This window comes from Mesocricetus auratus, unplaced genomic scaffold, assembly GCF_017639785.1.
Source record: "Mesocricetus auratus isolate SY011 unplaced genomic scaffold, BCM_Maur_2.0 Super-Scaffold_100009, whole genome shotgun sequence".
Taxonomy (NCBI): domain Eukaryota; kingdom Metazoa; phylum Chordata; class Mammalia; order Rodentia; family Cricetidae; genus Mesocricetus; species Mesocricetus auratus.
Genome location: NW_024429193.1, coordinates 34,913,292 through 34,940,734, shown reverse-complemented (window position 1 = coordinate 34,940,734; position 27,443 = coordinate 34,913,292). Strand labels below are relative to the sequence as shown.

Genomic DNA, 27,443 nt, shown 5'->3' with positions numbered 1-27,443 from the left:
CAGGAAGTTTTTGAATGTTACATGATAGTCTTTGCTTGACCAAAGTTCAATCAGTAGATTGTACGTTGTATTAAGCGTATCAGTATGCTTCCTCAGAAAAATCCAGTTTCAGCAAAGAACATGACAAAGTCAGTGTAATGTAAGTCCCACTTTGGATATCTAATCGGGCCCCTTATCTTCCAGCACTCCCCAGAAAACTTTTGAATATCTTGGCCTGTCAGCAGTAAACACCCTGTTGGTTGGCTTATCCAGACTTTTCAGTGTCCCCAAAGTGTCCTTAGTTACTCTCCACCCATCCCATCCCACTTGTCCCTTCACCATAAGTGTCTCCACCGTGCCGAATGTGGACTTGAATGGCATGTCTTTCCCCACTGCAAGGCTCCAGTGCAGAGTGCTTCTCACATTATGGCCCGATACTGAGGCAAGCCTCTGCCACGCTTTAGTCAAAGTCACAAAAAGATTAAAAACATAGTCAAAACATCACCATGCAAGACGAAATCCTTACCATGTTTCTGGGAACTTTAATGGAAAATTTATGAAACTTACAGACCAGGTACTGGACAGGAAGAAATCTCTTCTGCAAAGAAAATAATAATCAAAATGATCGTTTCATGCAAAGAAATGAAAAGGCTCCTGACTTGATTTTCATGTTATGTTTATTACTAATATCGTTTGGATTTGCAGTCCAAGTCTTTCACGTACAGCCTTTGGGGACAGAGAGAAATAGCAATGACAATCTAATTAGCCAGAGAACAGACTTCTTTCTGGTAGCAAAGTATGAACTGTGCAGCAATTACTTCTGCTTTGAATAGAAACCAAGAATGAAAATCTTTTTAAGAAACAAACATTCTTGCAATTCCTCTCCATGATAACTGTCCCTAATTGATACATTTATTTAACCCAAGTTTTAAGTCATTAATACACATACATATCTATGATTAAACCCTAATAAGTGTATGCTCTCCAAGCTGCATGATGCTGTCAACCATGAGACAACCTCAAAAATCAAGCAGACTAGGATCTGTACCACTGTCACACTCAGAGTTCAAGTTTAAATCATCTGCTAACAAATACTCCACACCCATGCAATGATACAGTGTTCAAACTTGATGGGAGGAAATGCCATATTATGTCTCTATCATTGGGATGCCTCACCCTTTAGATCAGGTTTAGTAAAACACTATGTAGCTTCTAGTGACTGAAATATGTCTTGCAACAAATGTGGCATACCTTTCAGGAAAATGAGACCCTCTCCTTTGAGTCTTGCTAGACCAGTAGTTATTGACATCTTCCCAACCGTAAGAGCCTGGATCTCAGGGTGGCTGAATGTCAGTGGTGGAACTGTATCCCTTTCTAGCCAACTAGAGGGAAATCCCACGGTGGACCCAGTACTGATTTGCAGTGGCATTCTTGCTTTGCAAAGTTATCTACACAGTTTGACTTGTTGAAGCATCACTGACTAATGAAGATACTTGTGTCCTCATGAACAGAATGTGCAGCCTGTCTATTATGTAGGATAAGTTCAGATAACGCAGTACAAATGCCAGTTTTGGTGTAGTGCAAGCAGAGGGTGAATGCTTTTTATAATAATATCTACAACATCTGCTTCTTTTGAGTCTAATGAGTTTTAGCAAAGAGTGTAATGTGAATCAAATGGTGGAAATAAAGCCTAGGACTTACAAAAGAATGTAGCAGGATAGGATGTGGACCCAACAAATAACATCTTTTCTGGTAAATCCCAAGTTCTTGAAACAGCCTAATCCAGAATGACTCAAACACTATGGTTAATTTGAACCTGATAAGGATCATATGCACAGGATTCTCTTTTTTGTGGTTCTTTTTTGTTTGCTTGTTTGTTGGTTGGTTCTTTGAGACAGGGTTTCTCTGTATTGTTTTGGAGGCTGTCCTGGAACTCCCTCTGTAGACCAGGCTGGCCTCAAACTCACAGAGATTCGCCTGCCTCAGCCTCCCAAGTGCTGGGATTAAAGGCATGTGACACCAACGCCCGGCTCATATGCACAGGATTCTTAAGACTCTACTAGCCTGACATTATTTTAAGATTCAAAAATAAAACTCATAGGTGATAAAAATGGTATTTTATTCTTTAAGGGAATAAGCATTATATCAATTTTATATAAATTAACAGTGAAACTTTTGATGTTGGGTTTTTTTGTGTATGCTTGTTGCTGTTGTTTTTTGATTTGGTTTTTTGTTTGTTTGTTTGAGACATGGCCTGGAATTTTTACCAGTCCCTTTTCTTCATCCCTGGACTCTGGGGTTGCAGGCATATGATGGAACCATACCTGACTAGCAATCAAATTTTGGAAAGCAGTCATCTATTCTCTTGCTGCCTAATTGAACAAATAAGTATCTGGCCACTCATGCCACCTGTACTTACTGTTATTTCTTCAAAATTTTTAAAAACTTCTAAGGTAAGAGACCATCTGCATCCTCGAGGTTCATTTTTATTCTGTGAAAGACACCATCATAATGATAAGATGAAGGATTGGTCAGAAAGGAAAATCAAGCACAAATTCCCCCCCCCTTTTTTTTAGAGACAAGGAGATATTAAATACTCAAGAATTTTTAAATTAGAAAATATTCTGGGTAAACTTGATGATGGCATGAAGTACTCTGAACCCCCTTGTATTTAACCCTTTGTGGATATGGCAGTGAGGAGTAGCTGTTCAACCTGTCTCCCAGTCATGCTTCCAAGGCACGGGTTACAGGAGAGGTGAGTCAGCCGTCTAACTTCCTCCGAACAGCCTAGAAGCGGCCCTTGCGTATGCCTCTCCAGCATGTTTTCTGTAACCAAGTAAGTGGTCATGATCAACAGTTGTGTAATGACAGGCATCTTCATCCACCACTTCCTCAAATCCACTAATATTTTATCTTTACATCAACCCTCACTCCACATAACACAAAACCTGCCACTTAGAAATTCCTTTTGGGACCTTTGGTGACGCATTTCATGGCACTGATGGCCTCATCCGCTCCTGAAGGTAATCTGATATTTATGTGATGAGCAAGAATAAACAATGCGTCAAAGGTCAGTCTGCTGAGAGAATCTCACACTATCAGAAGTGTTAGGAACCTAAGCAATCATACAACCCAGCCGTCTCATTTGACAAATGAGAACAATTGAATTCAAGCATTCCTGTCTCAGGCTGCTGGCTTTAGATAGACTGAAATCAATCCAATGCCTAGATTTGTGCTGCCCACGTATTACACTGTTTCCTCCAAAGCCCATTTGAGTTGGGCAGTTCCCTGACTCTGACACATCCCTGTCTAAGAACATTCCTGTTTCAGCCAGGCACAATGCTGCCCACCGGAAAGCCCAGCACTTGGTAAGCTGAGACAAGATAGGGGTTTGAGGATAGCCTGGGGTACAAAAGGAGCACCAAGGCAGAGGAAAGGCTGGGGGCACGGGGAAGGGCAATGGGCTGACAGGTGGATGAGAGCAAAACATGATGGTCCATGCATATAAAGATGACAAAAGGAAACCCCTTCCTTTGTATGCTAACTTTACACTAATAAAAGATCACTTTATATCCCTTGCTATTAGAACTACTGGTAACTAATACACCATATCCTAATAATTCCTTATTGAACTAAAGCACAGAGAAGAAAATGTTAGATTCAGTGTAATTTTGTGAACTTGAGCTGCATGGGACTCCTTGTAAATGGAATTAAGATTTTTGAACTATATATGTGCTAGAACGTCAATGCAAGAACTTTTCTTTGTTTTTGTTTGTTTGTTTGTTTTCAGACAGGGTCTTATCTAACCTAGGCTGGCTTCAAACTATGTGCCTGGGGATTCTCTTGAATTCCTCAAGTTCTGCCTCGCCTCATTATTGGGTGTGTTCCACCACACCCTGCTCACAGCGACTCTGGGCTTCCGAGAAGTTCCTTAGGCATCAGGAGACAAGGAAGTGCTCCACACTTGTGTTTACACACGTATGCACTCAGGTAAATGACCCGTGAGAGCCACACAGGACTAAACGTGGATTTAAGTCTATTTAAGAAGTAAAGAACCCTACAAAGGATTGCTAACATAAGCAAGGAAACCCACAGAGTTGTCGCACTGGCTCTCATGGCTGGTGTCTCCACCCCCGCGGCTGTGGGTTATAGTTGCAACCACCTAATGGAAGACCATATTCAGACCTGGTCTCCATGAACATCATTTTTGGGTCGCATCTGGACTCCTGCCTGTAGCACATATATGGCGACTGGGAACTGTGTACGGAGTGGGCAGACACGTGGCTGTTGACTGGGGATGGAGCGTTACACTCTTGTCTTTCAGAGAAGCTCATTCTGGTCTTCTGAGTTTGGGGGACAAAGGACAGTCTCTGTTTCCAGTCCTCTTGGGACGCCGTAAACACCTTCCTCTGAGCTGCGGAGACTACGTTTGCCACAATAGATTCCTGGATGCTCCGGGGTCTGAAGGCGTCATCCACTAGACCAAGGGGAGACCTGGCTGCTGCTTCCCAAGGTGTTGGTCTCTTGTTTGCTTTCTCCAGCCTGAGGGTCGACTTGCCAGAGGAACTGTGAGCCGGCTGGTACTGCCAAGGAGATGCAGAAATGATGGGTGGGGCTGATTTTCCAGGAAGAGAAAGGGAGCGCCCACTCTCCTAGGAACAGAGAAAATGTTACTATATTTCATTCACTTCTGTTTGGGCTTATTATGGCAAAGCACTTCAGACCCGAAGCCTGGACAGGTTGTCTTACTTCACTTACTCTAGTTCTGGTCTGCTCAAGCCTCACACTCTTCTTTGTTGTCATTGCTCTTTGCTCTCAGAGTTCACACTGCTGACGTCTTTCCCAGGAGTAAGCTCATGGCAGAAACCCTAACGCCACTGGGACCTACCCTTCTCTCTGCCCTCCATACACCCACAGCCCACCTGCTTCATTCCAGTCCTGTTTTTCCAGGCACAAAAGAAACAAAACAGAAAGAGCTCCAGAAATGGCCCACAAATTCCTACAACTTTTACTTTTTCCAAGTAACTTTTTGTTTGGTTGGAGCCTCCAGCTCACCCCTGCACAGTCTGGAGAGCTCATTCCTGTCTCATTCTCCAAACTGCCTGCTCAGAGAGTTTCTGAGCAAAGGAAAGGTGCCAGAAAGCCCAGCTCGGCATTCTTGGTGGCTACTGTAGCTTCCTCCCCTGAAGCTGCCAGTCGCTCAAGTCCCCACCTAAAGTGCCCAGCTTCGACCATACTTGGGCACAAACCCAGCTTGTGGTAGATACATACCCCCCCACCACCACCTACAGCCTATAAAGTCTCTCTGCTTTCATTTGTGGGCATAGCTTCTCTGGCCTGGATCTCTGGGACTGGAGAACTCACCCTGGAGCTGTCTTGCTCAAATAAACCTGTTGTTATACCTTTTCTTTTTGGCTTGATCTGGCTTACTGCATTGGTATAAAAAACCTATTTGTGGTGGGGTGGCAGAAAACCCATTACTTTTAATTGCTTGACTCATGGTTCACGGAATTCACTAACAGCCACTTAGAAGTGGTTACTAGTGTGAAGAAGTGATAGCCATCTTTCCTCTCAGAAACTATTTATGTAATGAGGATCATATGACATGGGTCTTTATTCTCTGGCTCCGTCTCTGTCTCCTCTCTTTTCTTTCATTGCTTTACAGACATAGTCTCACTCTGATCTCTGGGAAATCTTATTGATTCAGCCTCTCAAGGGCTAGGATTGTAGCCCCCAGTCACCAAGCTCTTGTGTCTTTAGTTCTCAAGGGAGAGACATGGTCCCTGTCTCTGAGGGAGCCACTCTGCTGGTCTCATTTGCATTTTGGCTCCATTTTTATTTGTATTGCATTCCAGAGTCTTTCAGAGTTTGGCTCTCTGCTTAGCTAATCTGTAGCAGTCTGGCTTATTGAAAACTTGACCCTTCGCCCTCCTGTCACCTAGAAACTCTAGCCACCAACTGTCCTCTGTACTTTCTCCTGTGTGCATTCCTCTTTACACGGGACTCACTTAGTCAAACTGCTAGGGAAAGATGCAAGGGAAAATGAGTCAACTCTGGAAGTATCAAAGCATTGTTTCTTAGCCAGGCATGGTGGAACTACCAACAATTCTAGCACTTATGAGATAAAGGAAGGAGAATCGGAAGTCCAAGGTCAGCCTCAGCCTCACAATGTGTTAGACACAAGCCTGGGCAACCACGTGCGACTTGCCTCAAGAAACCACCTCCACACCCACACACACCCACCCCCCACAAAATGGGAGAGGGAGGAAGAGGAGATATGTTGAACAAAAGGCCATACTTGAAGATGGATTCAAATTTCCCAGTTTCTAAACATTTCTCACTTAACCAACTAAGTGAATAGCAACACTGAATTTGAGCAAAAATGTCTCAGACTCAGCTGGGATTTTCTTTTCAACGTGCCCCTCACCCCACCCCTACACACAGGCATACCACAGGAGATGACTGGTTCCTCATCTGTGGATGAAGAGTAGAGGTGCCAATACAGTAGATGTTAGTTCTCTTCTTTTAGTCACTAAAATTTGCCTATGATACTTGAATCCCAGCAAAAAGTTGTTCCTATTAATGTCCTTATCTTAATTCAGAGCTATAGGCAAACCTTCCTCACTATAGAGTGAGCAGAGTATATGGTTTTTTTTTTTTGGTCACCTTTGACCTACACTACATTTTAAATTTTTTTTTTTTTTTTTGGTTTTTCGAGACAGGGTTTCTCTGCATTGTTTTGGAGGCTGTCCTGGAATCGGCTCTGTAGACCAGGCTGGCCTCGAACTCACAGAGATCCACCTGCCTCTGCCTCCCGAGTGCTGGGATTAAAGGCGTGTGCCACCAACGCCCGGCACATTTTAAAATTTGACAACAAAATTTCACACGTTCTGTGTTACTCATGTGTCGTTCCATAAACTTATTTATCATCTTTTATGGAATATCTAATACTTCCAAACACTGTTCTATGAGCTAAAGGCACAGAGACAATAAGGACCGTGTCCTGGAGCACAGGATCCAATACCATTTAGGCTCCCAGGGCATGTCCAATAATTACATAGTGAAGAGCCACTACCTACCTTTATAGGAAAAATGGTTTGGTTTTGTTTTTCCTAACTTTGAAGAAAGATTGTCTGTGAAAGAGAGAGATAGCTGCCCCCACAGCATATGTCTGTGCTTTGTCAGTAGCTGTGGAAGGGCTGACTACCTTTGGCCTCCAGAGCGTCTGGGAAAATTTTTAGATTCTAGTGATACCTGCAGAGGACTCATCTGGTTAGGTGCAGTTCTTTCAGTACATGCCAGTGCTTATAACAGCACAGCTGAGGGGACAGTAACAGACGGAGGAACCCAGGACTCCATCGAAACACAGGATAGACTCGGAAGTGATGAGATGCCTAAAACACTGGCTGAAGGAAATGCATTTTATGCCTTTCTTCCCAACTCACTTATTTTGAAACTCTTAATAGAAATGGAAAGTTCCAAGCATTTTCAGTGATACCCTGGTATGAAAGATAAGGCTTTTATCAGCTAAAAGAAATATTTTAGTCAAATATGTACAGAGAAAAGTAAAGCTTTTGAGGTATGCTGATGAAAGAGAAAGTCAGGGCTTTCTGAGGGGGAACAGTCAAAACCATATGAAGAGCAAATGAAATTCCACGTGGAATGCACACTTGCCCAGTCAGTTGTGAGGAAGGAAGAGTCATTATTTCAATGAACAAACAGATGGTCCTGCCACATAGGCCTTCATGATCTTTAACTGCTAGTCATAGGGGATAAACTTGTAAATTATCTTAGGTTGGAGATGTGATTACAATAAAAATGACTCCTCTCTAGGTACACAGTTGTGTGTGTGAGTATGTGTGTGTGCCCCAAATACAAAATGTTTCTACTCTGGCTTTCACCTAAATCCCTGATTTTAAATCTCCATGTCTTGTTCACTGGTGTTATGTCTGTCTCTGTCTCAAGGCTCTTGGTGCTCTCTCCTTAGCTGGTAACTGAAATCATGTGACAAACTTTGATGCAGAAACAACTCAGGGACCTGAAAATACCAGAAACATTTCTTCTGTTTTGAAGTTTTCCTTTGGTGTGGTAGAACTCCAGCTTGACCCCACTGACTATGCCTCCATCGTGTGTTTTATTATTATCAAAGGAATAAAAAAAGTCACTTGTTTTATTTATTATCGTGTGTGTCAGTGTAGAATATGCAACTTCCTGAGTATGGAGGTCAGGGGACAGTTTTCAGGAGTGGCTTTTCTCCTGCTGAGGGATCCAGGACTAAATTCAAGGCAGACTTGCATGGCGAGTGTTTTTACCCACTGAGCTGTCCTGCCTGGCCTGAATGAAAGTTCTTTTGATTAGAGAGTATTTATCATTTATTAGTAGTTAACATGTCAAGTTGGCTTTCGTGGTGACCTCATCAAATTGTTTCTCTTTTCTCCATCACCTTTGAAGTTTTGTCTAACAAAAGGAAAGACATTTTTTTCCCTGCCCAAACCCAGCAGGTCCCCACATCCTGTTTATTGTTAGGGGTAGTTCTGTAGCTACTCAAATTACCCAAACCAGGCTTATTTTGAATTAGAAGGCTCCACCCCTGTCCAAGCTCTAATTTTAACTCAAAGTGAAAGCTCCTGCCCATTCCCCATGGAGGCTAGAGCTTCACCTGCTGTAAGGAAGGGGTAATGTAGGGCCCTCTCTTTTTTCTCCCTGCTTGCTAACTCTGACTCCAAGGGATGAAGGGCAAGGATGAAGAAAAGCAGAGAAAAGGAAGTTTTTCAGTAACACTAACTTCTGACTCTTAGCTCTTGGGACAGGCGTGAGAGGGAGAGAGACTTTCATAGGATAAATGCAAAGATTACTCCCTGAGGACATAGCCCATGGTTCTTGATGTGTGTGTGTGTGTGTGTTTGACACAGACTAGAGTTATCTGGGAAGAGAAACTTCAGCTGAGAAGACAACTCCACCGATTTTTGTAGGCAACTTTGAAAGGCATTTTCTTGATGAATGACTGATATGGAAGGAGCCAGTCCACTGTGGGTGGTGCCATCTGTGGGCTGTGGTCCTCTCGTATATAAGAAAGCAGGCAAAGCAAACCAAAGGGAGCAAGTCAGTAAGCAGCATTCCTCCACAGCCTCTGTTTCTGTTCCTGGCTCCAGGTTTCTGCTCTGACTTGCTTAGTGATGGAATTGAACCTAAGAGCTCTAAGATGAAATGAGCCTTTTGTCCCCAGCTGCTTTTGCCCTTTGTACTTCATCTCAACAACTAAGACATTGCGACTTCTCTCCATTCTAGGAGGTAATTTGTAAGTCGTTCCACATTCACTTAGGAATCTGTCTATCTTAGCTTGTGGCTATTAGTTTCCATTTGCCTTCCTGGGAGGCCGGCTGAGTATGCAGTTTGGTTTTCCCTTGCTCCTGCCCTGTCCTGTTCCGTGAGGAAACACATACCGTTTGTGGGCAAGAGGCAGAACATTTCCTGGCTCTTTGCCAGCACAGTTTGCCAGCTTGTCTCTCCCCCTCCAGATTTCCTGAGCATGTCAGGTCACAGCCCTCTCTGACCCCTCAGCTGTCCTCTAACTACCTGTCATGTCAGCTTTTCTCAGACAGGTCTGGGGTGACAGGATAGGGTCCCTGAGCATCACCTCCATTGTCCTTGTCCTGCTCTGGCCCGTTTAGTTACATGGATCTGGCTGAGGAGTCCAAGCACTGAAACAGTAATGTGCTATTCTTATCTTTGTAAAGCCCATTATTCTGTTGTAAACTCTCATGTCAGAGTGCACAGCTCCTATCTGGGATTTCTTTGCTAAAACACCAGATTTTCTATCCATCTGTACACACACTCACTTTCAGCCAAGTATGAATCTTTTTAAAATATGGGCTAGAAATGGAATAGAATTTTATTCTACACATTAATTTCAAAAAAAAAAAAAACGACTAGGAACTTCCTATGGTCTTAGAAGGGGAGACTTCATGACTCCCTCAGGCCCTGCCTGGAGAAGAAGGCTTGTTGGCTTCCAGGGCATCACGCTTTGACCTGGGAACGTCTTCCTTATGTTATCCAAATCTCTCCTTCCATGGATTTACCTAGTGACTGACCCTGATGACTCAGAATCACCTTCTAACAACTCTCTCCTTCTCCTCCCCTTTCCCTTCTCCTCAGTGGTTGGTTGGTTAGGTCTTACCCTGTAGCTCAGGCTGGCACTCTGTGTGAGCCTTCTGCCTCAGCCCTCTGAGTGCTGGGATTACAGCCATGATCTTGCAAACCCAGATCACTTCTACTTCTTTATAAACATTCTTACACACATTCCAGGTTTTAACACCCCCAAGGCATATTTGACCAGTTTCACCGTCCTGTTTCCGTCTTTCATTTTCTACATTGTTCTTCCAGTTTGTCAAGTAAGATTAATGTTGAAACACGCACACACACACACATACACACACGCACATACACGGGGGTGGGAGAGAGAGAGACAGAGAGAGAGACAGAGAGAGAGACAGAGAGAGAGAGAGAGAGAGAACCAACCTATGGACTAAGTAAAAACTTCATTCAGACTGACTGTGGGTGGGACAGTGTCATCTGGGAGATGGCCATTAATCACGTACATGGAGCAGTCAATTGTATATTTAGAACATTCCGTTCTTTAACCTATGAGAGTACATGCCAATTCTTTTTTACATGCCAATCTTAAAATAGCTCAATATTTTTATTACAGTAAAGACTACAAGATTCTCACTGAACTCATGAATCAGCTGGAGTTGCATATTCCCACGGGAGGACTGAATGCTAAATACTGTTTTTCTACTTTTACCTTTAATTATAGCTGACATGAACATATTGCTTATTATTGTCTATAAGGCAGTGGGTGTTTATTGCTTATGTGGATGATTTCATACAATCCTCACAACAGACCCATGAGGTAGACACTATCATTATCTTGATTTTCTATCTGTGTGCCTCTTACACTTGAACAAGGTGAGTAGACTCCCCAAGAGTAGGAAATTAAAGACTATTGGTGTGGGGAGTTGAGCACAATAATTCTTATAGTACAGGTTTTTTTTGTTGTTGTTGTTTTTCCTTTCTCTTTGTGCTGGGAATTGAACTTGGGGCTTTGCATATCCTAGGCAAGTATTCTACCACTAAGCTATGCTTGGATCAGTTTTTAATCTGATAGATTTATGCTCACTTTTAATCCCAGATGTCAGGGGACAAAAGCAGACGGATCACTGTAAATTGAGGGTAAGCCTGGTCTACATAGTGGTTTCCATGCCAGCTAGGGCTACACAAAGAGAGATAACCTGTCCCAAGAGAAAACAAACTCAAATGTTGCTCGTTCTTAATATAATGTTAGACTTTACCTGAAACAAAATGATAAAATTGCTTTGGGAGACATTTGTAAATCAAACAAACAAAACATTGGGTGCTGGTACTGTAGCTTAGTTCGTAGAGCCCTTGCCTGACATACACAAAGCCTCCGTTTTAATCATGATGACATAGGCCTATAATCCCAGCACTTGGGAGGTAGAGTTGAAAGATAGAAGCTCAAAGTCATTCCCAGATGCAGAGCAAGTCTAAGGTTAGCCCTCTGTCATACAGTGGCCATTTGGATCCAGAAAAACTAAGTGGAATGCAATCTTGGTGATTTTGGAAAGGTCTGATTAAGTCTGTGGTAATCAATACCAATGGGTATTAATGATGAGCATACAGGGACTGTGCACAGATCATATCTAGATGCTCTTCTGATACTTGATGGGCTCTGCACTCAGGAGAAGCACAGAGGCACTAAATGGCGTCCTCAGCTTTTTACCAACCATCTTTTCAGGTCAACTAAATGTTATTTATTCACATAGCTTGTTAACCAAGCAGCTCAGCTGGCTTCTTACTGAACTGTCTGGTAATGGCCTTAGCATGGAAATGCCATCTGAAGTTTCCTTCAGACAACAAAGGCAATTCTAAAGCAACGTGAATTATCCTTGCAGCCAAAGGCATTGAATGTGATACAGGTTTTCAGACTCAAAGTATTTTATCTCAGAAACTCTGAAAGCTAAAACGGCTTTCTTGGCTGAAATCTTGCTTACACACGCAGCTTAGAGAAAGCACTTCCACTTGACAAATATTATTTCAACTCCTCTGGTACCTCTCTCTTAAACACATAATCAGAAAACACGTTTTTGCAAACACACACTTTATCTCAAGCAGCACTCAAGAAGTCTAAAACAAGGAAATCGGAGCCGACTGTATTGCCTTTGCCTTTTAAACCATTGGTTAGGATTTCTGAAAAGCAGAGGTCCTAGGAGAGGTAAACAAATGGAAACAAGCATGCGAGAAGCATAAAGAACATTCCAGTTTTCCTTGTGCTAAGGCGCAGTCCCTGCAGTCAGCACCTATCCCTCCCCATTATATACACATATCTGCTGATTGGTCGGGAGTCTACAGCACTTGTCTCACGCATGCTCAGTATCTTGTGGTTTGTCCTTAACTTCCACTTGCTGCCATGTTGGTCTCAGCCACCAAGAGCCCTGGTTGGATGGGCCCTACACACTCCCAGTCCGGTCCTTGCTTCTGTTAGTTCGTTTTCAGTGTTCCAGCCTTACTGGCTGGTTCAAACTGATGATAGATTATGACGCTCTGATTAAAACTCCCCTATGGCGGCACATATCACAAAAGCCAAAGTTTTTTTTTTTTTTGTTTGCCTCTACATAGCCCACACAAGCTGCTGAGTCCCCACTGCAAACTCCGTTTGCAATTCCTGAGACACTCGGCATTCTCATGGCCTAGACGTGAGATTTGCTGATCCTTCTGTGTGGAACACAATGCCCCAGACACCAGCGTGACTCCTCTCCTTCGTCAGACCTTACTCAAATGTCACACGGTCTGTGAGTAGTCCCTCTCTCTCAAAGCTCCCATCTCCTTTTAAGCCCCTCCCCTTACATGCATATTCAATCTAACAATCTAGCGTGAGAAATGTCTTATTTAATCGTCATTTTGTTTTTCTCCTGAAGAGAGAAATGAAGGTCTGAAGTCTGTCTAAGGGCGATGGTTGTTTGTTTTATTAAGACACTCCTAGAGGCTGGGCGGGAGGCTTATGTCAATAGTTCCAGCATTCAGAAATATGGGCCAGGGGATCAAGAAATGTAGGCTACAGAGTGAGACCTTGTTTCAAAAATGCCAAAAAAAAAAAAAGTGCCCAAAAAGAAAAGAACCAGACAGGAGAAAGAGAGGAAGAGAGAGAGAGAATTCTTAAAACAGTACCTGGCATCAAAATAAAAGTTGCTTAGCAAATATTAAATGAATGTTGATTTCTATATCATACTAATGATGTAAGTGGGACATTTTCCTATCATCACAGAAACATTTGGTCAATTTACAAAATGTAGCCCATTTCACATATCAGGTAAATGTGGCAATAGAAACAGTCACCCTCCCTTGAGTTCTAATGCAGGCAGAGCAGTGTGCACTCTAATCCATGCTTATTTTACGTGGTTGTTCTGTGGTGCTGGAGATGGGACCCTGATCCTTACTCATTAGGCACAAGTGTTCTACCGCTGAGCTAAACTGTGACCCTCACCTCATGTATTAACTAACCTTTTCTAAATAAGTGGAACATGCAAATGAACAATTGGCATTCAAGGTATAGAAATTTGGGAGTTTCAAACTACTCTTTGCTTATTTCTTTGAAGCAGGGTCTCTGGTAGGGTAGTCTTTAATTCCTCTTCCTGAGCATCACTGTAGGTTCTCAAACTGCTTTGATCTTACAAATGAGAGATCATAGAAAATTATACCCAGATCGTAAAGGGAGCCTGAAATACATTTATTAAAAATAAGAACAAAGAAAAAATAATAGCTAAGCGTTAGTGGTTATCCTAGTTAGGCTTCTATCCTGTGATAAAGACCGTGACCAAAAGCAACTTCGAAAGGAAAAGCCTCATATATCTCAGGTCACAGCTCCTGGAGGGAAGCCAGGCAGGACCCTGGAAGCAAGAACTAAAGCACAGGCTTGCTCCCCATAGCTTTCTCAGATGGCTTTCTTACAGGACCCAGAACCATCTTCCCAGGTGTGGCAGTGACCACACCAGTCATCAATCAAGGAAATGTCCCCACAGATTTGCCTACAGGCAATCTGATGCAGGCATTTTCTCAATTGAGGGTCTTCCCAAATAATTCTAACCTGTGTCAAGTTGACAAAAACCTAACGAGGACAGGGCTGGAAGAAGAGAAAGCTAAGCTGATTTTTCATTTATTATGTGTCTGGAAACAATATTTCTCCTCACCAGATTTGTAAGGTCACCTCCAACTTCAACTAGAATTTGCTCAGAGGAGAAGCACTTTAACAATTGGGGGGGAATCTTCCTTAAGAAACAGATTCACTTCACCTTATCTTACTCTATTTACTTTTGAGGGAGGATTTCATATAGCTCATAATTGCCTCAAAACAGCCAAACATGGTTTCGAACTTCTGATCCTTCCGCCTGTACTTCCTTTTCTGGAATTACAGGTATTCACCACGACACCTAGTTTAAGCAGTGCTGCAGACTGACCCAGGACCTTGTGCAGGCTAGGCAAGCCCTCACCTGCATCCCCACCCCTAACTAGAAGTCTTTAAATACAGGACAGATATTTCCTAGAGGTGATTTAAATGTAATCAAACTTGACATCGGAGGATGAGGAGACAACTCATATGCTTTTCTTCTAGTGTCTTTGTCACAGTCTCTTCAAAAATACTCCCATGTAAAATTTTTGGAAATCCAATTGTTGAATTCTTTTATCAAGGAGAGAGTCTTCACAAGTTTTCATTATTATTCTGCTTGCTAGAATAGACATAAGACCTAACTGACAGACCATACATGTCTATCTAGCTCTATCTTTTGAGCTGTGTCTATGTATCCATGTTTCTGTCTATCTGTTTTATCAAAAAAGCAGCCAAGGAACCAAACATTTTAAGACAGTTTGATGAGCGCAACAGATATACATCAAAATGGTTCCTGCTTCCAGGTTCGTGCCTGAGTTTCTGCCTTGACTTCTCCTGATGATGGACTGTATGCCCTAAGATGAAACAAACTATAAACCCTTTTTCCCCCAAGTTGCTCCAGAACATGGTGTTTTATCACAGCAACAGAAAGCAAACGGAAACAACAGACTTTCAGGCTTTATCTCACATCTAAAGATACCCTTGGGAGAAAGAGTAAGGGCGGTGAGTGGCAGCATGCTGTGATGAAAGAAGGAAACTTGACATTGCATAGATGGCACAGGCTGCCTCTTGTTTCCCAGTAGGATCCAATTTTCTTGTGATTGTAAAATATGAACAATTTTGACGACCATTTCAAGATTCTGGGTATAAGAGCACTGAGTTCATAAACTGAATGCGATGTAGTACAACAAACATGACTATTTTTATTATTGTGTGAAGAGACTCTGTGGCTCTAAAGGTGTCGGAGACCTGGCAGAACCTTTTGTTCAAGAGGCAACTGCATGGGCGAGCTGCCGACCCTAGATAAAAATAGAAGCAAGCCTTGACTTTGAAGTGGGGTTAGCAATGCTGGCCTCAGATAGTGCCAAGCCAGCCCTGCCTCCTCGTGCTACCAGAACACAGACAGCTGTGCTGGCCAGCGGCACCATCACCCCTGACCTCATCTCCCTGCTAGATCAGAGTGGACCAGAATACAGAGCAGTGGCTTGTTTCTAATGTTCTATTTGAAAAAGATAAAAGATAAAAACTGCAGCACTCAACTTAAAGATCCACACTGTGGAGGAATCTGTGCATATTCTTTTGTCATCTCTTCATTTTAGAGACAGTGAAAATATAGCTAAGATAGCCAGACTGACCATGCCCTCATTTAACAGCTCAATGTCTGTTACCTTCTGTCATCCAAAGCCTCCAAATCCCTACCCTGCAAATAAGGAACACAACTATAAAAGGTATTTTACCCATGCCACAGAGAATGTATTACATGCATTTGCATAAACAACTGGAGAATTGAAGACATAGGCAATAAAGTTGAATTTGAATAATCTATTTTAAGGCCAGAAAGCAGTTACTACAGCAGTTTTTTTTTACCAACTCTAGAAAAGAAGTCAGAGCAGGAATTATAGCTTATTAAAATGCTTCTATTACTATAAGTCACATTCTATTGAAATAGTTGAAAATACCATCTTAAAATTGTGTAATGTGTAGTATTATTTAATTACATTTTGATAAGAGTTTGAATTGGGTTTCTCCAGCACAGTCTTGGCTCATTTACTCATCCCTACTCCTTCTCTACAACGGGAGCTCGGCTCAGTGCTTAGCTGTGGGTGTCTGCTTCTGCTTTCATCAGCTACTGGATGAAGGCTCTAGGATGGCAATTAAGGTAGTCATCAATCTCATTTTAGGGGAAGGACATCAAAGACAGCCTTCTCACTACTGCCTAGATTCATAGTTGGGGTCATTCTGGTGGATCTCTGAACATTTCTCTAGTGCCAGATTTCTCTTTAAACCTATTCTGGCTCCCTCTGTTAAGGTATCTCTTTTGTTGCTCTCCTCTATTCCTTCCCTGTCTCAGTCTTCCTGATCCCTCTTGTTCTCCTCCCCCTTCCTCTTCTCCCCTTCTCTTTTTCCTTCCTCTCTCTCTCCCCCCATGGTCCCAATTTTTTCAGGGGTTCTTTTCCCTTTTGGGGGGCACCGTGCTGGAGAAACCCACAGAAACATTTGACTAGTGAGAGCACAGGAACCCCAGTTGTAAAGCTGGGGAACCAGCAATGAACCCAACCAAACCCTGTGAATGTGGGTGCCAGCTAGGAGGCCTGGGCAGTCTATGTGACCTCTTACAGTGGAGCCAGTATTTATCCCTAGTGCACAACCGGGCTTTGGGAGCCCATTCCCTATGGAGGGATACTATTGCAGCCCAGATACATGGAAGAGGGCCTAGGCCCTCCCCCAAATGATGTGACAGATTTGATGATCCCCAGTGGAAGTCCTCACTATCCTCGGGAAGTGGGTAGAAGGTGGGTTGGGGGGGTCGGTGGGGGACATGGGAGGATGGGAGGATGAAGGAATGGGGGAATTGATATGTAAAATAAGACTGTTTCTAAAGTGAAAAAGGAGTCTGGATTGGATAAAGCTACCCAGGGAAGAGCAGTGGAAGTGTAGAGGAAGCTTGCTTGTGCCTTGTTCTACCCGTGCACCGGGGCTGCAGAACCAGAAGAGGCCACAGTGAATGTCCGGGGTCTAATGAGAGCTACCAGGAAAGTCTCAACCTCCACTACCTCAGGTGCCAGATTATCAGGGAATCAAATGCTGCAGGGAGCAATCCTCCCACTCATCCCTCCTGCACAGGACACCAAATGAAGCCTGTAGGAGCCAGAGGGGTCTGGGAGCACTGCCTTCCAACTCCGTATAGCTTCCAATGAAGCCTGTAGGAGCCAGAGGGGTCTGGGAGCACTGCCTTCCAACTCCGTATAGCTTACAATGAAGCCTGTAGGAGCCAGAGGGGTCTGGGAGCATTGCCTTCCAACTCCGTATAGCTGTACTAGCAGTTAACTCCATAAGTGTTTTTTTACTTTCTGCTACTTCTACTCTTGCGTCTATCAGTTTTGCTTTTGTTTGTATAGTGTTCGGTTAGGCTTTAGGACTGTTACTTATGCTCCCACACAGTGTACTGTAAAGCCTTTTTTGCTGTAGTCTATGGCCACGTTTTGTACAATCTCCTTTATTTCCCTCAGCTTCCAGCTTTTCTCCCCACCTCATTTTGTTTTACTGTGTTAATACTTCTTCTTCTCCTTACCTAACTCTGATTCCCTCCTAATCCAAATTTATTTTCTAGTGGGTGTATTTTAGGTAACATGATGATTCCTTATATATTTTTCTTGAAAATAATTGTTTCCTACAGTGTAATCTGATCATAGCTTCCCTTCCCTCAACTCCTCCCAGATTCTCCCCACCTCCCCACCCACCAAACTCCACACTTTATTTTCTCTCTCTCTCTTCAGAAAATAAACATGTTGACTAAAATCCAAGTACACTTCATACTATCCTTGGCTGTTTAGCCTCCAAAAGCTGTTGGAGTCAAAGGAGTCACTGTTGCTAATTGGCTAGTAAAATATTTGAATAGTGGCAGTATTCAGCAGCTGTGGTTGCTCTTACAGTTAATATTTTATTCAGGGAATGATATGGAGTTTATACCAGGCATCCTGAGCTCCGGGACTGAGGAATTAATTACTTTCTGAACTACAGCACATGCAACTCTGACAATTCAAGTTTAACACATTCAAGTTCTGTGTGAAGGCTGAAAACTTCAACTGAAAGAAAATAGCTGACCAAAAACTAAATCAACTAACAGCAGATGCATAAATCCCAACCTAACAATAAAAAAGAACACCACCACCAACAAAAACAAGATGCCAAAACTCTTTAAAAAATTCTAGCCTCCATGGCATCTAGTGAGAGTGAGTTAGATGAAACCCCACACAGAGCTCAAAATATGACTGTAAGTATGCCAAAGTCACAAAGAGCTGAGTGAAATTTCCTTCCTTGGTGATACATAATATAAACAAGGAAGTCAACAAAGATAAAAGTGTTGGGGAAACACCAGTCCAGAGCACTGGAAATTGAAGAAAGAAAAAGCAATATAGTAGATCACGCAGAGGACAGACAGGGTGAGCTTGAAGACAGGGTGCAGGGGTGGAACAACCCAACCAGGATGAAGATGCATGGTCTGGTTTGAATGAGAATGGCCTCCATAGGCTCATATATCTAGATGTTTGGTTCCCAGCTGGTGAACTGTTTAGGAAGGATAAGGCGTGGCCTTGTTGGAGGAGCTGTGTCACTGAGGATGGTCTTCGAGGTTTCAAAAGCCTATGCCATGCCCAGTTAGTTCTCTCACTCTCTGTCTCCTGTTTGTGGATCAGATGTGAGCTCTCAACACTGGTCTTGTGCCGTGCCTGCCTGCTGCCATGCTTCCTTCCAAGAAGGTCATGGACTCACCCTGTGAAAGTATAAGCAAGCCCCCTTGTTAAGAGCCTTCTTTTATAAGTTGCCTTAGTCATGGTGTTTCAGAAAAGTAACTAAGACAACAAAGTAATAATAAAGATACCAGTGAGAATTCCAAGACCATGTGACACTCTGAAAAGACTGGGATAGTCAAGTTATACAATAGAAAGAGAAGAGTTTTGTTCTAAAGGCATAGAAAACATTTTCAAAAGAATCATAACATAAAATTTCCCAGAGTTAGGAAAAGGTATCCAAACACAGGAGGTATTAAGGGCACAAGACAGAGAAGACCAGAAAAGAACCTCACTTGTCATATTAAAATTAAAGCATTAAATACACAGAACAATGAAACTATACTGAAAACAATAAGACAGAAACAAAAAATAGAATGCAAAGGCAGGCTCCTAAGAAAACAGCAATTGTTCAACTGAAACTTTAAAAGCCACAAGGGATTGGAATGATGTATTTCAAGTTCTGAAAGGCATCTGCCAATCCAGACTAACTAGTAAATCTTCTTGTCATTATGAAGGAAAACAAAACCTTTCCATAATAAAAATAGCTAAAAGAATTTATGATCACTAAGCCAGTTCTACAGAAAATGTTTAAAGGAATTCTTCAGATTGAAGGGGGGACATACCCATTTATAAGGTCACTAGAAAGAATAAGTCACACTAGAATAACAGTTAAGCAAGTGGGGAAGAGGGGGAAAATCCAATATTAACCAAATGACAGGAATCAATACATACTTTTAAATAATAATTCAGAATTTTGATTGTCTTAATTCCCCAATCAAAAGGCACAGACTAGTAAATGGAATCAAAAAGTTGTAGCAATCTACTTGTTGTCTCCAAGAATGTGGCCCACTATAAAATGCAGACGCTACTTTAGAGTGAAAGGATGGAGAAATGTATTCCAAGCAAATAAATATAGGAAACAAGCAGGTGTTACCATTCCAATATTTGACAAAATAAACTTCAAACCCCAGTGACAAAGATGGTCACTTCGTGCTAAGGGAAAAAATCAATCAAGAAGACATTACAATTTTAAACATAACACCCTGAACACAGCTACACCACATTACATAAAACAAATTACTAAATGGGAAGTCACAAATTAAACTCAGTACAATAGAAGTGGGAGACATAAATATCCTATTCTCTCCATCAAAATAACAGCTAAACAGAGAAATCTCTAACTAAAGTGACATATACCAAATAAACTTAATAGACACCTACAGAACACCCATACAAACAATAAAGAGTACACGTTTTTCTTGGTAGTTCACAGAGATTTCTCTAAAAGGTAATATATACTAGGACTCAGAGCAGTTCTTAAATACAGGAAAACTGAAATGACTTCTTATATTCTATTTGATCATAATTGGCCAAGGTTACAAGTCAATAGCAAGAGAAACCCCAGAACATAGACAAACTCATGGAGATTAAGCAATGAACTATTGAACAATAAATGGGTCCTTAAAACAAATCAAGAAGGAAAAAATTTAAAATCCTAGATTCAAATGAAAATTACAACACACCATACTAAAACCAATGAGATACAATGAAAGCTGTCTTAAGAGGAAAATTCTAAGCTCTAAGAGCCTATATTTAAAAATCAGAGAGATCTGAAATAAGTAACTTAAGGAAAACCTTAAAGATCTGGAAAATAGGAACAAGTCAAACCTCAGTTCTCTAGGCAGAAAGAAATAATTAGCAAAAGAATAAAAATTAATGGAGTGGAAATAATAGCAAAACAGCCTGAACAATCAAGGAAACCATTATTTATCTTTGAAAAATAAGTAAGAGTGACATAAGTAATAACCCAAAGTAACTAACAGAAATAGGGAAATGGCACAAATAAATAAATTAGAAGTGGATGGGTAGCCATTACAACAGACACCAAGAAAATTTTAAAACTTATTAAGTTTTATTTAAAATACATATCTTCCACTAAATTGGAAAAATCTAAAGGAAATGGGTGAATTTTAAGAGAACCCAGATACAAGGTCACACAACTACAGCTACCTGACCTTTGACAAAGATACCAAAAATACTCATCTACGTCTGAGAAAAGGCAAATAGTACTTGGGAAACTGGATGTCTACATACAGAAGGTTGAAACTATCTTTATCTTGCCTCTGCAGAAACCTCAGCTCCCAAAGGATTAAAGATTTGTACAAGACCTGAAAGTTAAAGCCTTTAGAAAGTCTGGAGTACACTTCCAGCAAGAGGCGTAGTGAAGGGCTTTCTGAATGAGACTCTGATCATTCAAGAAATAAGTCCAATAACTGACAAACAGAACCCTTTGAAAACTTCTGTACAGCACAATGAAAACTGTCAGTTGGCAGAAGAGGCAGCCTACCGAATAGAAGTGAGAATGTTTGCAAGCTATACATTAGTATCTAGAATAGTCAAAGAACTCAAATACCTAAACATCAAGAAAACAAGTCAATAAAAACTAGGCTGTAGAACTGAACAGAGAGTTCTTGAAATACAAATGGCCCATAAACATCCTAAAATGTTTTCAACATCTTTAGCTATCAGAGATGAAGTTAAAACTACTTGGAGTTTTATCAACCTTTTACAAACTAGAGTCATCTAGTTTGTTTCTCAACTGAGAAAATGCCTCCATAGGATCAGCCTATAGGCAAGCCTGTGGGGGCATTTTCTTGATTAATAATTGATGTGAGAGAGCCCAGCCCATTGTGAGTTATACCATCCCCAGGTAGGTGGTCTGGGGGCATTTAGGAAAGCAGGTTGAGCAAGCCGTGAAGAGCAAACCAGTAAGGAGTGCTCCTCTGTTTCCGTTCCTAATTCCAGATTCGTGCCTCGAGTTCCTACCCTGAGTTCTCCCGGTGATGGAGTTTGAAATGAGAATTATGAGATGAAATAAACCCTTTCCTCTCAAGATGCTTTTGATCACCATATATCATCCCAACAATAGAAACTCTAAGACACAGTATTACCCCAGTCTATCATTAAAAAAATCAAATGAAAACAAACATTGGTGAGGATATAGTGAAAGGGGAACACTTATCTACTGTTTTTGGGAGTGTAAATTTGTGAAGCCACCATGGAAACCTATAAAAAGGTTTCTCCAAAAGCTAAAAATACAACTACTGTATAGTCATTCCTAGAAATACACCAAAGGACTCTATTTCCTACTACAGAGACACTCGCTCAACCACGGTCATTGATGCTCTATTCAGAACAGATACAAAATGGAATCAGCTTAGATGTCCATCAGCTGGCAAATGGGTAATGAAAATGTGGAACACCTACTCTATGCACTTTTTTCAACTGTAAAGAAAAAAGCGAAATTAAATTTGCAGAAAAATTGATGGAACTGGAAAATATTACACTAAGCGATCTGATTTGAGCTCAGAAAGAGAAATACCACATGTTCTCTCTCATATGTGATGTCTAGTTTTGAAATTTTTGATTTGTGTGCTTAATTTGGAGTTACTAAGGTCACAAAGTCAGAAAGGTTCCATGAGAGGAGCAAGAAAAGAGGCTATAATGGATGTATGTGTTAGTAGAACATATGTGATATTAAAGTAGAGAGGAAAATACTTGGGGTTAGAGGATTAATCGGGAATGGGGGGCATTATGGACTAAAGAGAAGAGGTAGAAGTGGATTAACCAGAACAAAACATACATAAAAAAGTCTTTACCAAAACCAACTACTTTATAAACCAATTAAAAATATGTAACTCTTTTTAAAATGGTGCTTGAGTAGAAATAAACTGCATGGGTAAATAATGCTCATGCTAGAAGACAGGTTATTATTAATCAGAAATCTCAATACCAGGCATACAATACTTCCCTCTGAATTATGGGTCACGGATGTCCCAGAGGCTTCCAAAATAATGCTGCGGAGACATCGGTGGTCTTACCCTGTGCTGAACCCCACATGCTACAGTCCTGATACGCCAGTCAAAGCATTCCCAGTGGCTCAACAATGACACAACTGTTATGGCGGTAACCAACTGCTTTCTGCTTGGATTTGGGCACTGCTCCCAGGAGGGATTCATGCCCGATACTGTAAACCTGGTGAGTAATCCAGGGTTAAGGAGTTCATATGGTCTAGGGAGGAACCTATTACTGCTGTTTTGCTAAATGCTCATGCTGTCAAACGACCTGCTAGATTTTAAGTTTATACATATAGGTAAGTGTTGCTTTCAGCCTTAGTCCAAGAAACTTCTTTTTGTAGTAGGCAGTGGTTAGTGCAAAGGCTCATAGCTGGTCAAAGTGCTGAGAATAAGTGACTGTTGGGTGCTCATCCCAAACATCTGTATCAGTCTCTCCTCTTCTAAGGGAATATCATGGAAGTCCAGGAGAAAGAATGTAAGAGCCACAGGACCAGAAGGAGAACCGGGGAATTTGGTTTTCTGGACATGACTCTGCCATTGCATGCATGAACAAGATTGTGACTAAATTTAGTTTGCATGTCTGTCTTGTCCAAATGGTAAGTTTTTTATTTTCATGTTTTTAAGATTAATTTATTTATTATGTATGCATGTATGCTAGAAGAGGGCATCAGATCTCACTACTGATGGCTGTGAGCCTCCATGTAGTTGCTGGTAATTGAACTCAGGAACTCTGGAAGAGCAAGCAGTGCTCTTAACCACTGAGCCATCTCTCCAGTCCTGGTAAGTTTTATTTACTGATATCTTCCTGTGGTGGTTTGAATGAGAAAGGCCTCCATATATCCATGCACTCACATTTGAGTGCTGGTTCCAGAGTTGATAGAACTTTTTGGGAAGGATTAAGAGGTGTGGCCTTGTTGGAAGAAGTATGTCACTGGGGTGGGGTGGGCTTTAAAGTTTCAAAAGTTTTGGAATCATGAACCCCAAACTAAATGCTTTCTTTTATGAGTTTCTTGACTATGGTGTTTCATCACAGCCCCAGAAAAGTAACTAAGACACTTTCTTACTTAAGAACATTTGCAGTCAGGCATGGTTGTGCATGCATTTGATCCCAACACTCAGGAGGATCTCTAAGTTCCAGGCTAGCCTGGTCTACTGAGTGAGTGCCAGGACAGCCAAGGCTACACAGAGAAACCCTGTATTGAAAAACAAAACAAACAAGAAAAAGAAAATTTGCAAAATAATTTCATTTTAGAGAAAAAGGAATTCTATAATGCAGATGGGGATTTTCAAATGAATGACCAATTTTCTGAAATAGATAAAGGGCCACCAAGGAGGAAAACGATTAAGCAGAATGTGCAACGGCAGTCTTGACCCTGCACTTTCCAAACATTAATATGATATTTGGACATTGTGTGTTTGCTGAGAAAGGAGTTCACTGTGTAGCACCGGCTGGCCTTGATCCTGAAATTCTTTTGCTTCTTCTGGGATTATAGGTGTGTGCACTGCTCAGGGCTGGAAGCAGCTGTCTCAGAAAATGAGAAGTATTCACTTTACTTCTAGAAGTCTGAATCCACTATGTTGTCTGTCTTAGTCTTACTAATGTCTTGGGAGGTTTTAGAATGTCAGTGTACTTACTGAACTATTAAAGGTTCATTCGTTGTTTTACTTTATGTGTGTGAGTCTTTTGCCTGCCTGTATGTATACACACCATGCACATGCCTACTGCATGGACGTCAGAAGTAGGCATTGGATCTCCTGGAACTGGGGTTACAGTCGGTTGTGAACCACCCTGGAGGTGCTGGGAATTGAACCTGGATCTTCTGCAAGGGCAACCAGTACCTTAACTGCTGAGCCAATACCCCGGTTCCCCTTACCTAGGTTTTAAAATTGGAGAGCACTATTTAATTTTATGTTTGGCACTAGCTGTTATTACATAGATTTTTAATGAACACACAAAACTGTAGACTGTGATATTAGAGTGTGATATTATGTGCCGATATCACAGCAAAAACCTATCAGAGTAAATTACTAACAGCCACACCTGCCTGCAAGGTTATACACCTGGCAAGCTTTACGGTAAGTGGGATATAAAAATGTAAAGATGAATTCACTTTTTTTTTTTTTTGCCTGAAAAGGACAGGCAGAGGGAAAGTTAAGACCTAGATGATGTGGAAGGTTGTGCCCTCCTGTGTCCTCAAAGAGGAAGGGTTTAAAATTGTTCCCTCCACTCAAAGAGCATGTCAGTCATTCTGGGCTGATGGCTGCTAAGTCATAAAAAACTGCCCCGCTCCCTTTACTCTGAGTTTCCAGTGCTCTTACTAGGAAGTGAAGTTTTTGTTTCTCACACTCATTTTTGATTATTTCTTTGGCTTCTGTCTTCAAGTTTATGTTGGTTTGGGTATGGCATAAATATTTATCGAGAACCATGTTTTCTACTTTCAGCATTATTTTTTTAAACTTATGAGTGAATTTACAAAACTGTCTCAAATAATCTACAAGCATTACATCAGTATTCCAAGCCAGTTTGGATGGATACTTTTAGACTTAGATGGCAACTTCAAAAGGTAACAAAACGTCTAAGGTTTTAGAAGCACAGAGGGAGAAAGTAGAGAGAAGAAACAGAAATTCCCATATATGCATTCTGAAATACTTAAGCACCTATCAATTTTTTTTTAAAGGAGAGATACAAAGAGAAAAATCCTGAAGAACTCAGGATTGTCCTTCTAAGTGATAAAACTATGTTCTATTTCTGAAAATATTTATACTCATCCTTGACGAGCAGCAAAAGGATCTGATAAAATCAGATCTCGAGGCTTCTCCTATCCTTCAATAAAACAAGGACAACACTGGAAGTCAGTAGCTGAGCCACAACTTTGGAATGGCCCCCTGGAAGCTCTGGGGGTGGGGCAGAGTCTGCTGCCACCTGGTGGACATTAGACATCGCGTTTGCTTTAGCGCCTCTCTTCAGCTTCAGAGAGAAGGATGGCCGAGGGGTCAGTCCCAGTGGCCTGGCTGTCCCCGAGGAAGGGAGCTGGCAAAGTTGACAGATGTCGGAAATGGGTTTTATAAAATGTGGTTCGGGGGGCGGGGGGAGGAGGGGAGGGAGAGGGAGCTGGGATTGGCATGTGAAGCAAGCTTGTTTCTAACTTAAAAAAAGGAAAAGAAAAACAAATAAAATAAAATGGGGTGCACAATGTGGTGTGTTAGACAAATCCAGTAAATGCGCAGCTGAGGTGGGGCCGGCACCGATCTATTCCTCTGGGAATGGAAGTTGGAAACCATGAAAGCGAGCTAGACATGGTGGCCCATTCTGTCATCTCGCACTTAAAATACAGAACCCACAGGATTCCTTGGCCTTCCCAGCACGCTGGGCCACAGAATGAGATGCTGTCTCCAAAACATAAAACAATCCCCATCAAAACCCTAAATAACAGAAACACCAAAAGGGAATACTTCACTCAAACAAATGTGTTGTGTGCAAAGGAATTCATCTCGCTGCGTTGGTGAAGTGCCAAATTAAAATGAAAATCAAATGTTTGGAGGGATGTATTTATTTCGTTTCAGTGTCACCCACAAAATTGTGCTACTTTCAGCCGGTAGTTCCTGGCTTGGTTTTGCTTGAGACGGGGTCTCAAGAAGCCCAGGCTAGCCTCCAAACTCCCCTGTAGCTGACCTTGAACTCTGGTACTACCTCCACCTACCACAGGCTGGACTACCAGTTTGCGCCACTAAGCTGGCTTCCGCAGGCATTTCCTAACAGATTCCAGCATCTATGGTGCTCATATTAGACTACTGTGAAGACTAGGGTTAGTCAATTAGGACAAACAACAACAAGCAGGCCAGGTGGCCAGGTCACCGTCCACTGATGCTGAGTATGACAGAAGGGGAGGGAGGAAGAAGGAGGAAGAAGAGGAGGAGGAGGAGGAACAACAATATCGAAGGAAGGAAGAAAGAGAAGGTAGGAAGGAGGGAAGGGAGGGAGGGAGGGAGGAAGGAAGGAAGGAAGGAAGGAAGGAAGGAAGGAAGGAAGGAAGGAAGGAAACCAGAACCCTGATCCTGAAGGACTGATTCACAGCTTCGATGGCCTCTGCTTTACCCTGGGCTGGCTTGCTCTATAGTGACTCTTAAGGTGGAGCAGATGGCTGTTGAAGGCATTTATACTTTTTTTTTGTATTTGAGACAGGGTTTCTCTGTGGCTTTGGAGCCTGTCCTGGAACTAGCTCTTGTAGACCAGGCTGATCTCGAACTCACAGAGACCTGCCTGCCTCTGCCTCCCGAGTGCTGGAATTAAAGGTGTGTGCCACCACCTTTAATGTGTGCTGAGGGCATTTACACATTTAAAATACACCAGAAGAAAAATGACTAAAGGGAAGCCAATTCAAGTCCTAGTTATGACTTTCTGGTTTTTGTTGTTGCTGTTCGGGCCCAGTTGTGTTTTGCTTTTAACTGTAACTAGATACCACACAAGGGAAACTAAGCAATGTCAGTTTAATTACATTTGAAACAAAAAGGACTCTGGATCCAAATAAAACTCCACATCGAAGCCTGTTTTGATTTTGTCATTCTTTTAAAGATCAAGTCTTCTGAGCCCCGACTTCTGCTTCTGACTCAGAAACATTCTAGAAGTTCCAGGAA

At 41.9% G+C, this 27,443-nt stretch overlaps 1 protein-coding gene across 2 annotated transcripts in view; it reads right to left on the bottom strand.

The window, feature by feature from the left end:
- Nucleotides 1-638: 638 nt before the first annotated feature.
- Synpo2 (synaptopodin 2) overlaps nucleotides 639-27,443 on the bottom strand; it is a 158,360-nt gene continuing 131,555 nt past the window's right edge. The window contains exon 5 of one of the 2 annotated variants that reach the window (XM_040751916.1): nucleotides 639-4,631. In XM_040751916.1, coding sequence (XP_040607850.1) covers nucleotides 4,092-4,631 — 540 coding nt within the window. In that variant the 3' untranslated portion in view covers nucleotides 639-4,091. The remainder of the gene's footprint in view (nucleotides 4,632-27,443) is intronic. The other variant, XM_040751917.1, reaches the window with a different exon arrangement.